Below are 14,422 nucleotides of genomic sequence, written 5' to 3'. Positions count from 1 at the left end.
CTGAGCGTGATGGACACGCGCGCACACACACAAAAAGGGTGCCGCCTGGCCTACAATGCATTGCGGACCATGCTAAAAGTTTTATTTTGCAGTACAAGTGTAAAAGAACGGGGAGAAATAAAGTAGGGGAAAAGATAAAAGAAGGAAAAGGGGAGAGGAGGCACTTAATGTGGAACTCCCAGCTCCTTATAATTTGCTGCAGGAGAGAGAAAGCAAGGGAGAGGAGGAGTCAGGGGGAGGGGAATACCCAGCGGGGAGGGAGCAGGAGAGCAGAGGCCATTCACTCCGACACACACACACAGACTCTCTCATATGCAGGCACACACATGAACTCTTATAGACACACACATGAACAAAATAGATGCATTGCCACAGAATAGAGGGAGGGAGAGAGGCATTCAGAAGGGCAGGCAGAGATCCTCGGCCAGCTGAACTAGAAGAAAGAAAAGAAAGAACATCAGCCTGAGGAGTGTGTTCAGGAGAAAATCCAACCTCAGTGTTTGTACCTCTGTGTGTTTTAGTGGAGCGGACTGCATGTTGGATCCCTGGAAAAAGATTCACAATGACTGGGAAAAATTTGGAAAACTAGGAGAGTAAAAAAAAAATCCAGACTGTGCTGGGAATACTGTTGGAATAATCTGAATATGTGACTCTTGTTGGAAATCCTTCTTTCATTTCTGAACCCATTTGTCAACTCATTCACTTGCATTTTGTTAAAGGGAGCGCTAAATCAAAATGCCTACTGGTAAGCAGCAGCTCTTTTTTTATTATTCATGTCTAATCTATTCTAAGTCAACTTAAACACATTTCCCAAGAGTTTATCTATTTTATTATTTTATTTATGAAGTGATGGGACTGGATTTTGCATGGGATTTTCACATCTGCACATCTCTTGATGGGAATTAAAACCACGTTCTTGTTGAAGAATATCTGGGTTATGTTTCCATTTGGTGAAATGAAATCTGTGGTGAACATTTGTTTGGTCAGCAAACTCAAAAAGTATAACAGCAGCCCTTTTCAAGTGGCAACTGGTCAAACATCAGACAGCGAGATATGATTACAAGGTATGCTTACTGGCCTCTGAAGGCTTGCTTGTTTATGCTCTTGGGTCTTTTGCTGGGTGTGTGTAATATTTGTCCACAGCTGACAGCGCTGCGTGAAGTGTATTTGGAGCGTTGGTCTCTTGTCAGCGCTGTTCAGTTAACGCCATCTTCTGCTTGTTGTCCTCACCTCTGGCTTTGAGTGAAGCATGTTTGTTTTCTCGCAGACGTGTTGAGTTAAACTTCTTGTGATGCTGAGGTGATGGTGCGCACACACACACACAGCCTTTGGTGTTCTTTTACAGTGGTTAGAAATTGTATTTACTTGTTGGCAATTACAAATAGAGATCTGCTGCTGCAGAACATTACAAAACTTTGTGTGTTTATTTACCAAAGTAGATTTTCACCGGTAGCTACATTCAAAGCATCAGTTCAAATCCACATGTAAACTACCTTTTAAATCATTTTCTACTTTGCTTGTATATCCTCATGTCTCTGAAAGCCAACACATGTCTCAGTGTCCTCTGACCCCGGGTGTAGGTTGGACTGAGTGTTGAGATGCCATTCTACAGCCTGTGACCCAAATTAGAGCCTTGAAGACAGCAGTTGGGGGTGAGGCTACAAATGGGCAAAAGGAAGAGGAGGGGGAATAATTACTGTTTAGAGCAAACTCTTTGGTTTAGAGGTGCAGGAGACAATGGACCCCTCCGTCGTCCTCCTTGCACCCTGCTTGTCCAGTCATCTGGTCAGACATCTGCCCCCATCCAATCATGAGCACTTGGCACAAGGCGCTAGAGGCACACAGCGGCTGGACGGGTGGAGGTTCGGGGCAATTTAAACAAATGAGATCTCACGGTTCATGTAGAAAGAGATTGAGAACTGATGAATCTTTGCAGAAAGCAGGCTGAAATCCAGCTAGGTCAGAGAATGAGGCTAGTGTGTCACTCTCATAGGGAGTTGAAGGGCGTGTGCGGCAAAGGGTCGCGTGAGTGTCCCAGGAGTTGGTGCGACACTGAGTGTCTGAAAATAGGGATGGGTTGTTGGTGAATGCTTTTCCCACAGCTAAACACCGGTGCTGTCAACTAAAAGCACACTGCACATTCCTCAAGTCCGCAGTGTCGGTAACAGAGAGTCTCGGCTTTTAACTCGCATCTTGTAAACATGGAGATACAATGTGTTAATCTGTGTACATAATGTGTGTAAATGAACCTATGTGTGGTGGCTGTTTTAATCATTTAAAGGGTTTTATGTAATTACGTGAAAGAAGAAGGCATTTGTTTGTAATTATCCTGCCAGCTGTGTGTGTTGACTTTGACTTTAACCATTTTCGTGAGGCCATGAAACCCCAGGGGTCTGCCGAGTCACAGATCGAGTTCAAGCTTCAGGCTTTACCAGCGATAACGTGCAAAGTGATGTTTTAAATCTGGCTGGCGGATGTGCACAGAAACACATTGAAGAAAGAAGGCTTCATTTTCCTCCATCAATCCTCCAAAGTGTCTGCATTATAACACATGTCCTGGTCATTGTTGGTCCATTGGGAAGCTGTTCAGTGGAAACCCCACCCCATGTCTCAAATCCCATCTTTCGCCTCACTCTGTCTCTCCCACCTCTGCAATCCCCCACCCCTTTTCTTCCTCTGCTCTCTACATTTGTTTGACTGCAGTGTGAAATCCAGGCTGACACTTTAAGGTCCTTAGTGTCAGTTGAAATCAAGTCTACGTCTCTATCAGAAACAGAGGTTGACCTTAAGTGGACGCAGCGGAAGATCGGGAACCTCTCCATAGCCTGTAAAAAAGATGAAAGAATTTGGTAGATTGGTTTTAAAATGGATATAAAATGTGTTGGTTAAAGTGCCACAAAAGGCAGGATTCAACATGGGAGCGAGAGTGGGAAATGGAAAAGAGAAAAAGCAGTGGAGTGGGTGTTTTTCGACCTTTGGCCTCTCTTCTCATCTTTTCTTCCTACTTTCATTCCTCTGGGATCTCTCCTCCTCGTTTCTCACTCTGTTGCAGTCGCACAAGTCTGATTGCTTGACGACTTTACAAAGATGCTGCCAAAGTGAAGACCACTGGGCTGCTTTACTTCCATCTTGCCTTTTACATTCTCGTCACTCATCATAGCATATCCTGGATTTAGTTACGTTTTTAAAGTCCTTGGATACCAGAAAAATGCAACGTCAGCAACAGACTGCATGGCATTGAACTCATTTGCCATCTGGTAGGCTTGGTGAAGAATAAACAAGAACACACACGAACAAACAGCTTTGATTGAAGGCTTTTTGAGATGTGCAAAGTGTGTGGTCAAGTCATGTCTGGTGCGCTCACTCCTGTCTTCAAATTCTGGTTCTTTACAGGTAAATATTTTTCTGGTGAACTTGTACAGATTCATTTTAAACCCTCCCACAGCTCCAACAGTACGATGGTTGGAATATAGTCTTGGCTATACAAGAGGAAAGCTGCATTTATCGGAGTATAAGTGCTCTGAGCGTGAAAGGCAAGTGTTATGAACACATGCGCTCCAAAAGCAAATATGAGCCCCGGTGGTCTGCAGCCATGTGCTATATGCATGCTGGTCAATGTGTATTTTTACATAGTAAAGTATATACTTGCAGAAGCATGGTTTGAGCCTGTAGGAATGTAATGTGCAGCTCATATTTAAACACAGCGAACTTGGCCGACTTATTTTATGAGCTGCCAAACACATTCAAAGCTTCAATGCATAATAGAAGGAGGGAAGAGAAGAATGACAGGAAGGGAGAAAGAAAATGGCCGGAATTAGGAGAGGGGTAGGATAGTTGTGAGAATTTGGTGAAAATGACCTAAATTGGGGGGGAAAGGAGTGAGCAAACAAATGGAAGCAGGAATGATTCAGAGGGTTGGGAGGGGGATGCAGCCTGAGCTTATTGATATGCCCAGTCTCTCCATGCTGTCATGCTGCAAATGACCATGTTGATGCCTTTTTATCTGTGTTAATCTTTAACCTTTGAATCATCCTCATAAAGCAGGTGGCTTGGAGCATTTTCTTGAGGGTTGTGAAGTGGCTGTCTTTGCTTGTAATGAGTTTTGGCTCAAGTTGGCTCTAAGGAAGGTGGTTTGATCGGGATACTTTTTGTCAGGAAAGAGGAAAGGGATGAATGCTACAAAGCTACTACAAACCTTAATTTGTTTTCAAAACCGTATTCTGTTTTTGGTGAATTTATTTTTGACTTTTCAGAAGTTTAGTTCATTTTCTAAAGAAGTCCGTTTGTACTTTCTGCCTCTGCATTCCCATAAGGGTCTCATTTGTTGAAATATTGCTGCGGACTTGCATGCAGAAATAAATTTGTGAACATCTGTGTGTGTGCATAAACAGATCTTTGTGCACATGTGGCCTAATTCACAGCATACCTGCCTTTTTTTTTTTTTTTTGTTTGGCACTTTGTTTCCCCTCCTACGTGAGTCCCCCTCTCACTCTGTAAGATTGCTTTAACTCACACCAAACCAAGCTAGCCATACCAAGTGGGTATTTTCCATATGTCCAGTTTTTTGTTTAAAAAAAAAAAAAAAATCCCCTCTTTCGTATTCACATGCCTGTGTTTTATTGCTGAGGGATCCTCCCTGGAAGTAGCATGGCGGCTTTGTTTCTGGAATCCCCAAACTGCTGCGCTCAGTTAACTACTCGTGTACAAACCCAGTGATTAGGGATACCACTTAACTTAAAATAAACAATGTGAATTGTTTTTCACTCCAGAATCTGAAGATGACATAATACTTTCAACTTGTTTACCCCTTGGAGGTTCACATGTCCTTTACAAAGCACTCACATAGCTGTTTGTGCCTGCTGAGCTACTTGTAAGGATCCTGAGGGCCATAAAGAGAGAAGGTTGCTAACAGCTGTTTACTGACCTCTCCAGAACAAAGAACACTTCAGGTGACCATAAAGTGTGTTACTGAAGTTGAGTGCCGCATGAGTCATTAAACCTAGCTGGACTGGTAGTGAGGCTTGTCTGGCTAACTTTGTAAATGGAGCAAAACTGGCGCTGTGGCGGGTTGTCATGAGCATGTGAATACACTCTGTGTTTTGATGTGTGCTAGTGGCAGTCTTGTGAATGTGATTGATTCCACAAATTTGGATTTTAAATGGTCTTAATGCACGTTAATGAGGAGAAGTGGTGTTGACTCCTTTATACTTTGGAGTAAAGTGTTTTTGACCACTTCAGTGCATTTTACAAAGTAGACAACAGGCAGTTATGCTATCCAGATTTACATCTTCCTCAGTATTGCTTGTTAAAAATAATTATTGAGACTGTTTAGTTAGTTATATGGTTGCTTGCCATAAAATATTTAACAGATATGTAAAAGTAGATTTTATGTTCTATGAAACAATGAGTTAGTGAAGTTTACCTGATCTTCAAGAGCAGAACCGATTAAGAAAGGCTCTTCTTTGTTTCGCTTCTGACTTCCAAGTTACTGACTTGGTTCCCTCTCCATTGTTGTCATTGTTTTGGTCTCACAGAGTCATACTTATCCATAACATAAGCTGCTTTTTGCATGCGCTGCTACACGCAGACATATTATGTCAAATTCAGTTCATTCTGTCCTGCAGAAACTGAAAAGAAACGGAGAGACTGAGATGGTCCATTTCCCAAGTTTCTGCAGGGTTGAGGTGGAGATTGACCATGAAAAACTATTTTCATGGTCAGTAATTTCTGATAAGTTTAATAGTTTATATGGGGCTCATTCACCACTAAATTGCATGTGAAGAAAAAAATGTAAATAAAATCCAGATGAACGGGATTGTTTTTAATCATTTTATAATACCACCATTGCATTCTTTAAACAGTAAAACACAAAATGCGACTCATTGTTTTTTTACCACTGTTTCTTTTTACTGTGTCTGCACAGTTTTCGGTCTGCTTCCTTTTAGTTGTTGCTGTCTGCCTTACAGATGGGTGTGATGGTCAACATATTAAGAATAGCTGAATTGTAAAGCACCCCTCAGCTTCTTGTGCCAGGGTGCTTTACAAAGTTTAAATGAAAGCCAGAGATTGAAGCCAGGTTGCTCCGGCACTCACGGACTCTCTCTCCCTCTGCTCTGGCAGGAAACTTGGCCCTCACACACTAGCCTAATCCTCATATGCACAGACATTTGACACACACACAGAGGAGACACAGTCCCAACCTGCATGCTTAGGACCATAATTAGAGATCATTTACAAGGATCAAGTTGAACATAATCTGGACAGGAGGTAACTAAAGACTGGCCATCATTGGGGTGTGTGTGTGTGTGTGTGTGTGTGTGTGTGTGTGTGTGTGTGTGAGCCATTTCACCCAGGAAACGGACAGGGTGTGCCCCAAACATGAAGCTGGGAGGTGGTAAGGAGGGGTTGGGCAAACACACGATGGGGCAATCTTCTCTGTGATGTTTGGGTTTCACTCCAAGCTTGGCTTCTCTGTATTTGCTCTCTTTGTATGTTCGCGCATGAGCATGCGTCTGTGTGTATGGGTGTAGGTTGCACGTGTGCGCACACTGCCTGACCATATCTAGCTGCAATGGCTGGTGTAAGGACCATTAAGTTATGAGCTTAGTTAGTCTTATCTTTGGAGTGATAAACCTAATGCATTTTGTGTGAAACATGCACACACATTATAGATACACATACATTAGCAGCTGTGATAAGAAACGATGTATCACAGATTTGTCAAAGTGCAAAGAAAACTGTCTGTTACCTATTAATGGCGAGATGTGTTATACAACCCTTTGGCCATTGTGTATGGTAACTTGAAAGCAGGGCGCTGTTTATAAAAAAGCCAAGGCCCTTTGGTTTTTCTGTGAATTGTTTTTGCCCAGCAAATTCTTTTTCTACTATCTGATGTTTTCGTTAGGGGGGGGGGGGAGTCAGGTTTGGCACTGCAGAAATTTGGATGGACACACATGCACAGGGAATCGGTTCCAAACTTGTCTGAGGGAAGTGCAGTTTCATGCTCCTTCAGTTTTTGGGCGCTCCAGATCCTTCCTGTTTTTCTTGGCACACTAGCGGAGCAAAATTAAAAGTAGAGAAAGATATGATGGAGCTCATTAGATCTCATTGTTGGGTTTTTTTGAGAGGTGGATTTAGAAAACTGGCTTGACAGCGTGAGGAAACATATGGCTGATAATATCGCACGGCTTAAGTGATTTTTCTGACTTAAAGCTCTTGTTTGTATCTGTTAATAAAGGATCAGATAAACGTGTCACGGGAAAGGTGTGTCGCAAGCATTATGAGACATTATCAGCAGACCTTGCAGTCCCTACAGCTTCACAGGACTCTGTAAGCAAATGTGCTTATTCAGTTGCATTTCCAGGTAAATTCTGACGAACTTTCAGTCCCAGGAATTTTTTTTTTTTTCCTTTCAAGGAACTGAAAGATTCCTTCAGACCTGTATGGGGGGTAAGGTCTGTACACAATGTTGGACGTCTGAAACTTTCGGTGACAGATGATCACACTTCCCATTTGATGTGTGTTTGAAAATCTGAAAGGCAGAAACATTAATTTGCTCCCAATTAGAGATCATTATAAAGAGATGACGGATGATATATTTTGAAGCGGCTCATAGCTAGGCTATCTCTTTTATTTCCATCCATGCCCAATGTATTTCTTGCAGAGTGTGTGTTATCTAATTCTTGCTAAATGAAACTGACTTTTAGCTCTAAATTTTAGAGCTAAAAGTCCCCACAGAACTGGATGGCTTTCAGAAGTGCGTACAGACATTTATCTTGCAAATGGAAAATGTGTCCAAAAAATCTGAACCTTGATCCAGTAAAGTTACATACAGGTTCAGTATTGATGTTATAAAAGCTGCTCCAGTGTGATCTTCTTATCACGGGACCAGTCTGACTAGTGTGCAGCCACCAAAGGGGGAAAAAAAAGCTGTCGCTGTAACTAAAAGCGTCCGAGGTACCTGTGTGAAAGGTGAGAGAGCGGGTTTTTACCAGGATTCTTTGAGCTTGTTCTCAGGTTCACGTTTCATGTTTTTGAACCTGAACCTGTGATCTCTGAGCCTTTGAAGTGAGATGGGCTTAGGGTGAGTAGGTGCTACTGGCAGCAAGCGAGCTACGCTGTCCTGAACGGCGCTGGATATCATTGTTGCCACAACATGGCAGCTGCCGGTTCACTGGTGCTTCTAGCTTTGATGGTGTCAAACCCCCACAGAGCTGTTATAAGGCTCTTGCACGTTGTTCTTCCCTTTGCTTCATCACATTTGTTCTCGGTTGTTGCCATCAAAGCCTTTCTGTGAAGCAAGACCTTGGAAACTTGGAAGGCTTCTGTCTGATACGCTGCATTTGTGGTTTCACTTCAGCTGCCCTGACTGTGGGGCCTTGGGAGCTGGTAATCATATCTTTAACGCAAACACAAGGTCTTGAGCCAGTTTGGCATGTGCTGGATGCCAAGTAGACTCCTGTAGGTACACGCAAACACACAAACTTGTCTGCCTTGGAAATAGGGGTTTCATTCATAACTGTAAGTGGCGTGCTTTCAGCATTACACTGGTAATCTTTTTGTATTCTTGCAAAAATGTCTACTCACACAAACATAAAATCCTCGTCTATGCAAATAAATAAGAATTCAAAGGGTTGTGTTTCCTGTGGTTGTGTATGTTTTCTCATCTGGAATTGGAATTACTGTCAGCTCCTTGTGAGTCAAAGCATTTCTTTGGATACAAGTGGGGGCAAATCTGTGAAGGTTGGTGATGGGTGGTCAGTTGGCCCGTGGTCAGTAGGAATGTAAGGAATCGGGATGCTAAACGGAGACTGTGAAGAGTATAAAAGTCGTAGTGTTAAGTGTTTAAAGAGGGCAGCACAGCCTTTCAACTGAGTGAATATAATCAGAATTTTAGTGTAGGTCAGCGATTGAGTTTTTTTTCCCCATGAATATTAATTTAGACAGTTTTTTTGAACTTCTTCTGTATAGTGTCTATTATGTCCATCCTTGCGGCTTAAAGTTTCCGATTGAGATTCTTCTTTTAAAATCTTTGTCCGAAAAGAGGACGTTGTATGCTGGAAAGAAGTGAAGACCACAGAGTGTGCTATCTTGGTTTATGAAAATAAAATCTGATTATTTTGTGTGACTTATGCTGGGGCATGTTGTACGACCTGTTCAATGCTGTGGCTGTGTTACCATAGATTACTTAAGACGGATGATGATACACAAATGAGGACGTGCAGTTTTGAACTGTATTATTAAACACCAAGACAAAGTACAGTGGTTTATGTAATGTATGTCTAGCTTTTACATCTCTGGTTCTCTTCTGTCCAGGGTAAATAGAAAGTCACCCAAAATGTAATTTCGATCAGGCATTCAACCCATTTGCACCACAATCTTTGGCCAACTCACTGACAATGCAATGCCATAAAACTTAAACCATGGCATTTTCAGTATTTTTTTCTAACCAGACTCCATGGAGCCCTCAGCAGTCTTCCAAGTCAGGGGCTTGATTGTAATAAATGAGGAAGTGTGTGAGTGTGTGTACGATCTACTGTTGTTGTCCTTGTTGTATTTCACTCTTTTTTTTCTTTTTCTTTTGGGGGCATCATCATCATTATTATTATTATTAGTAGTAGTAGTAGTAGTAGTAGTAGTAGTATTATGGCAAAGCCAATATCTAGGACATGAACACAGAGCAATATGAATGTAATCTTAGCACTGGTGAATTAATGAGAATCTCTTCCTTTGCTTGATTTTCCTTCCAGACGATTACAGCTACCTACCTGATGCATTGCCTCCTGTTCCTGAGGTCCCGGACACCGGGTCAGTCCTGAGCTCCGTTGACATCCCAGCTCGCTGCCTCCGCAACCCAGCCTTCCGCCACGCTTCTTCTCGCTACTGCTCCGCCCTCAGCATGGACTCCTCTCCCGACAGCGCCGAAAGGCCCATCAGCTACAGCTCCACATCCTCCTCTGCCTCCTCCAGGGACAGTCACTGCTCGTTGGGCAGCCGCACAACTCTTGTCGCTGCCCCGCACTGTAACCCCATGACCGCAGACCGGGACTCTGGGGCGATTCGGTTGGAGCTGGTCCCTGCGAGGCAACTGGAATGCAGAGAGGAAGATGACAGAAATGATGGAGCAACGGACACAGGGACAGGGCAAGGAAGATACAGCAGTGGACAGACTCCAACTGAAAATTCAGAGCCTGAGCTGAGCCCAGAAGGAGGGGAGCGGGCGAAACAGGGACCAAGAACATATGTGGACCGGGTGGTGCAGGAAATACTGGACACAGAGAGAACCTACGTACAGGACCTACGTAGCATTGTAGAGGTAAGGGACTAGAATTCCAAATAATATATAACTTGGCTACACAACATGACATGTGAAGGAAATTGGAAACAGAAGGATCCTGCACATGCACAGAAACTTCAAAGCTTCAGAGTATTAGCATATTTGGCAGAACATCAAACAAAGAGAGAGATGTGGAAAAAAGTTAGAAAGACTACAACTATTTTTTTTTGGGGGGGGGGGGGGGTGGCAAGTTATTGGTGTGTCTTACTAAAATATATATCAATTATATATAAAATGATTATTATTAGATAGTTTTTACCGATTTCTCCCTTTTCAGACATGTTCAAGCTTACTGTTGCTCAAAGTGGCGAGGTAATTTATGTCTCTGGTCTCAAACCAAGGGATCCAGCCACCTTAATGGATTATAAAGGCGATCTCAGGGGTCCTGAAATGAATAAAGCCAAATAAAGGACAAATTTTATGTAGTTTTACTTAAAAAAACACATTTTTAAGATGTATTTTTGGCGTTGTTAGACTTATTTTTGATAGGAGAGTAGAGAGAGAATAACAGCAAAGCAGAGAATAGGGAATTGAGTGAAAGAAGTGCCTCCTGACACAGGCAATCATTAAATGGATGTCAGTCCAGTGACTGCCTGACCCTGATCTCTTCAGGAAGGCTTTAAATTGCCAGATAATACATATTTAATGCACGTGACGCATACTGCTTGGTGCCTTCTGGAAAACTTTAATGCAATAAGGTCACCAGCCAGTGTTTGGGCGAGTTACATGACACCAGCGCCTTTTGTGCTGCACACAGAGGCACACACATACTGTATGCACACACACTCGAGCTAATGCACTCGTTTGTGTGTGTGTCTGTGTGTTTGGCTGGCTTTGAACTGCAAGGATACACCTTGCCTGTAGTCAGTATCTGAGTGGCTTTGTTAAGGATTGGGTGTAGAGCTTTTTATCAAAGGTTGCTCTCTTTGGCCTCTCCTGCCTTTTGGTTTGTGTATTCAGCTCTATGTAAAACTAAAAAATTCACTGTGTTGAATGTATGTGGTGCATGTTGTATCCTGCAGCTTTATTATAAAGTGGTGGCTTGAAATCTTCATCCACTTTTTCCCACATTGTCCGCCCTTGGCGAGCTGTCGATTCATAGGCCAAAGTGTCTGTGCGTGTGTTTGTATGTCTAGGTTGTGTTATTTTGGCTTTGGAGTGCACAATGGATCCATCATCACACATATTTTTTTTTTTTTTTTTTTTTTTTTGTGATATGTGTTTTTGGTGTTTCACTCCTGATATTCCACCCTCTCCGACTCCTCCTCCTCCTATCAGAGGTGAGGAAATGGGATAGAGGGTGAAAATAGGAAAAGGGATTTAGCTCCAAGATAACAGTATCCTAAGTAGGTTAAGAAAACACTGAACAGGGCTTAGAAGCTGCACTTAATAACCCTCTACTGCTTCTACTACTGCAGCCCGCCGATTGCCATCAGTGGATCAGACCACCCAGCACTCAACCACACTTGCATTTCAAGAAAGCTAATTTGTCACTAGCACTTTGGAAAAGACACATGCATTCAGCCTTACTTTACTTTTTTAATGACTGTTTCAATGAGTGCATCGGGGATGGATTGCACTGATTGTATATGTGTGAAAAGGGCTTTTAACATCACAGTTAACCTACAGTGAAGAGAAAAGCACAGCTAGCAGCCACCACAAGCACAGCAACAGCTCATCAGTATTCAGCACTGTCCTGCATCATTAGCCATCTTGCATTTCAATAATCCAATGCTGCTGTAGGAGGGTGTGACGGCCTTAACACAAATATTTACCCAGACTCCCCTGGGGTCAACTGTGTTTCATCTTTCTGCAACTTTGCAGGCTTCTTTTTTTTTTTTTTTTTCTTTTTTTTTTTTTTTAAATGCTCCTTAAGTGTTGTTAAATTGGTGAATATGATGTTTGTTTGCATGAGCCTAAATCCTCATTAGCCAACAATGTCACGATCCGGAAATGATCCGGGAACATCCCTTTTCTGTCGTTTGCCCTCATCAGTGTCTGGAGAAACGGTTTCCCACTGAAGGGCAGAAGGACAACTTTAGTTTTTTTTTTTTTGCGTGTGATTGTGGAAAAGGAGTGTGTGCTTGAGGAGATTAATGGTTAACACAATAAAGTTATTAAGCTTGCACATGTGAAGCCTGATGCTTAGCAGGAAGTGAACCCTCAGGTGTGTGTCTGTGAACGCTTCCCGTTGTTGAGCCTGCAGAGGCTTTGGCTGAGTGTGATGAGTGAGCGGGTCAGGCCAGGTCAGATCTTTGACCCTGTGGCTAATAAACTATCAGTTTACACATTACTGCCAACATCAACAAAATCTTAACATGACCTCTTTATGTGACCTTAGACATAATCACCGCCTTCCCTTTTAAGCACGATTTCTTTCTGTATCTCAAATCCTTGCCCTAAAACGTTGCCCTAAAGCTCTTGCAAAAACTTGTACACTCTTTACATTCAGATCACTTTTTCCAGTTGTTTCTGTTTTTCTATGCCTTTGCCTAACCAAACACAGTTTAATGGATTGCAGCTCAGACTTGAGCTAGTTAAACTAATAATGAATAAATGCATAAAACAATACTTGGAACAGAAACTCTTAGCAACCGACTGCAAATTAGGCCAACGGGAGAGAACATTAAAAAAACAAAACCAACCTCTCCCTCCCTGTCTTTGGTCTCTTAAAAACACACAAGTATTGTCTGCACTGAAATGGCGAGTTGTGTTTGTGCATGTCGAAGGCAGCCTGGCGCTTTTCTCAGTGTTGTAAGATTTTCCCAGTTTCAGACAGTAATGTGGTTTAAAAGCACTTTTTCTATTTCTATGTGCTCGTAGCTTGAAGGGACAGTTCACCCCAAAAACAAGTTAATATATTTTTCCCCTTCAATTCAATCTATATTGTTTTAGCGGCCTTCTTTGAGATGTTGTTTGTAGAAATGTCTGCCATCTCCTGGATTTAATGGAGACGGATTAAACTGTTACTCAAAGCACCAAAGAAAATAAATAAAAAGAAATGCGTGTCTTTTGCCCAACAGCCAAAGGAAACATGGAGCACCATTAAAGATTAAATCCTGTAACTCAGTCACAAGCAAGAGGCTCTTTTAGATTCATTTTGTGTTTTTCAAATACATTTTTTCTCGAATTTGGAGATGTCATTTCACTGTATACAAAAGAAGACACCTTGCCAAAGCTGGGCAGGTCAAAAGGAAAATGCATAAATTTGATTTGGGGTTGAACTGTCGCTTTTCTAGATGAAATCTTTTGTGTTTATTTGCACTGCACTTCTCAGTAACTGCAGCAGTGTTGTGTTGGTTTTTAGTTGCCTGCAGAACGGGCAAGATCAGTTGATCTATTTGTTCTGTTCTTTTGAAATGTATAAAAAGCAGTGAAAAGTCCCCGTGCAAAACACACAGCTCCATTCAATGCTGCTGCTCCCAGCTACCGGTCGCCGCTCACCTTTCTCTTTCTTTCTTCAGGCCAGATGGATATCTGGCAGTGCTGTTGTTTAATAGCAGTCATATGAGCACTCATCACTAATGTCACTGATGGAGGCGGTGATAAGCGCCACAGAGTTAAAGCTTCCTGAGGCGACATTTTATTTTTTTTTTTAATGTTCTAAAACTGTTCTTCCCAGCAACAGCCAGACAGTTTCAGGGCTACAAGCTGTTGACCTGCTTTATCCTCTTATCAAAGTGTTGACACGAATCAGCAACAGAGGAAATTGGCTTTTAGTTGAACATAGTACACCAGGGTTAAGTGTTTTTACTATATTACTGCAGTTTAAATCGTTTAAAAGTAAGTTTTCTGTTTTGTTTTCTTGTTTTTTGGATTATGGCATTAAAAAAACTGATTATGAAGAACCCCCAGTTTACCCATCACTCATTGGCTCATAACGGTGTGCCTTTATTCTGCAAAAGTAACATAGTTCATAAAATCTTTCCTAAACATATTTTTTGATAACCTAAGAATGATATTTAAAAACAAATCAGATTCGTTTCAGTCATGGATTTAATATTGGTTTTCCTAGCAGGTGTAGTTGTTCCCCAACAGCCCTTTTTATTTATTTATTTTTTTGGAAAGGCTTCTTAAAATGATGAA

General features: G+C 42.0%; 1 protein-coding gene across 3 annotated transcripts in view; it reads left to right on the top strand.

The window, feature by feature from the left end:
* The window catches only part of LOC146652344 (pleckstrin homology domain-containing family G member 1), a 60,274-nt gene that overhangs the window by 27,500 nt on the left and 18,352 nt on the right, over positions 1 to 14,422 (top strand). For 2 of the 3 annotated variants that reach the window (XM_085381886.1, XM_085381888.1), the window contains exon 2: positions 9,750 to 10,315. In XM_085381886.1, the coding sequence (XP_085238012.1) occupies positions 9,750 to 10,315 (566 nt within the window). Of the gene's footprint in view, positions 1 to 283; positions 746 to 9,749; positions 10,316 to 14,422 lie in introns of those variants that run through there. The other variant, XM_085381887.1, reaches the window with a different exon arrangement.

The sequence above is a fragment of the Rhamphochromis longiceps genome, linkage group LG15 (assembly GCF_057381845.1).
Source record: "Rhamphochromis longiceps isolate RC_006_pf linkage group LG15, R_longiceps_female_GT1.1, whole genome shotgun sequence".
Classification (NCBI taxonomy): Eukaryota; Metazoa; Chordata; class Actinopteri; order Cichliformes; family Cichlidae; genus Rhamphochromis; species Rhamphochromis longiceps.
Note: the sequence above shows the minus strand (reverse complement) of the source record. Positions and strands in the feature narration are given on the sequence as shown.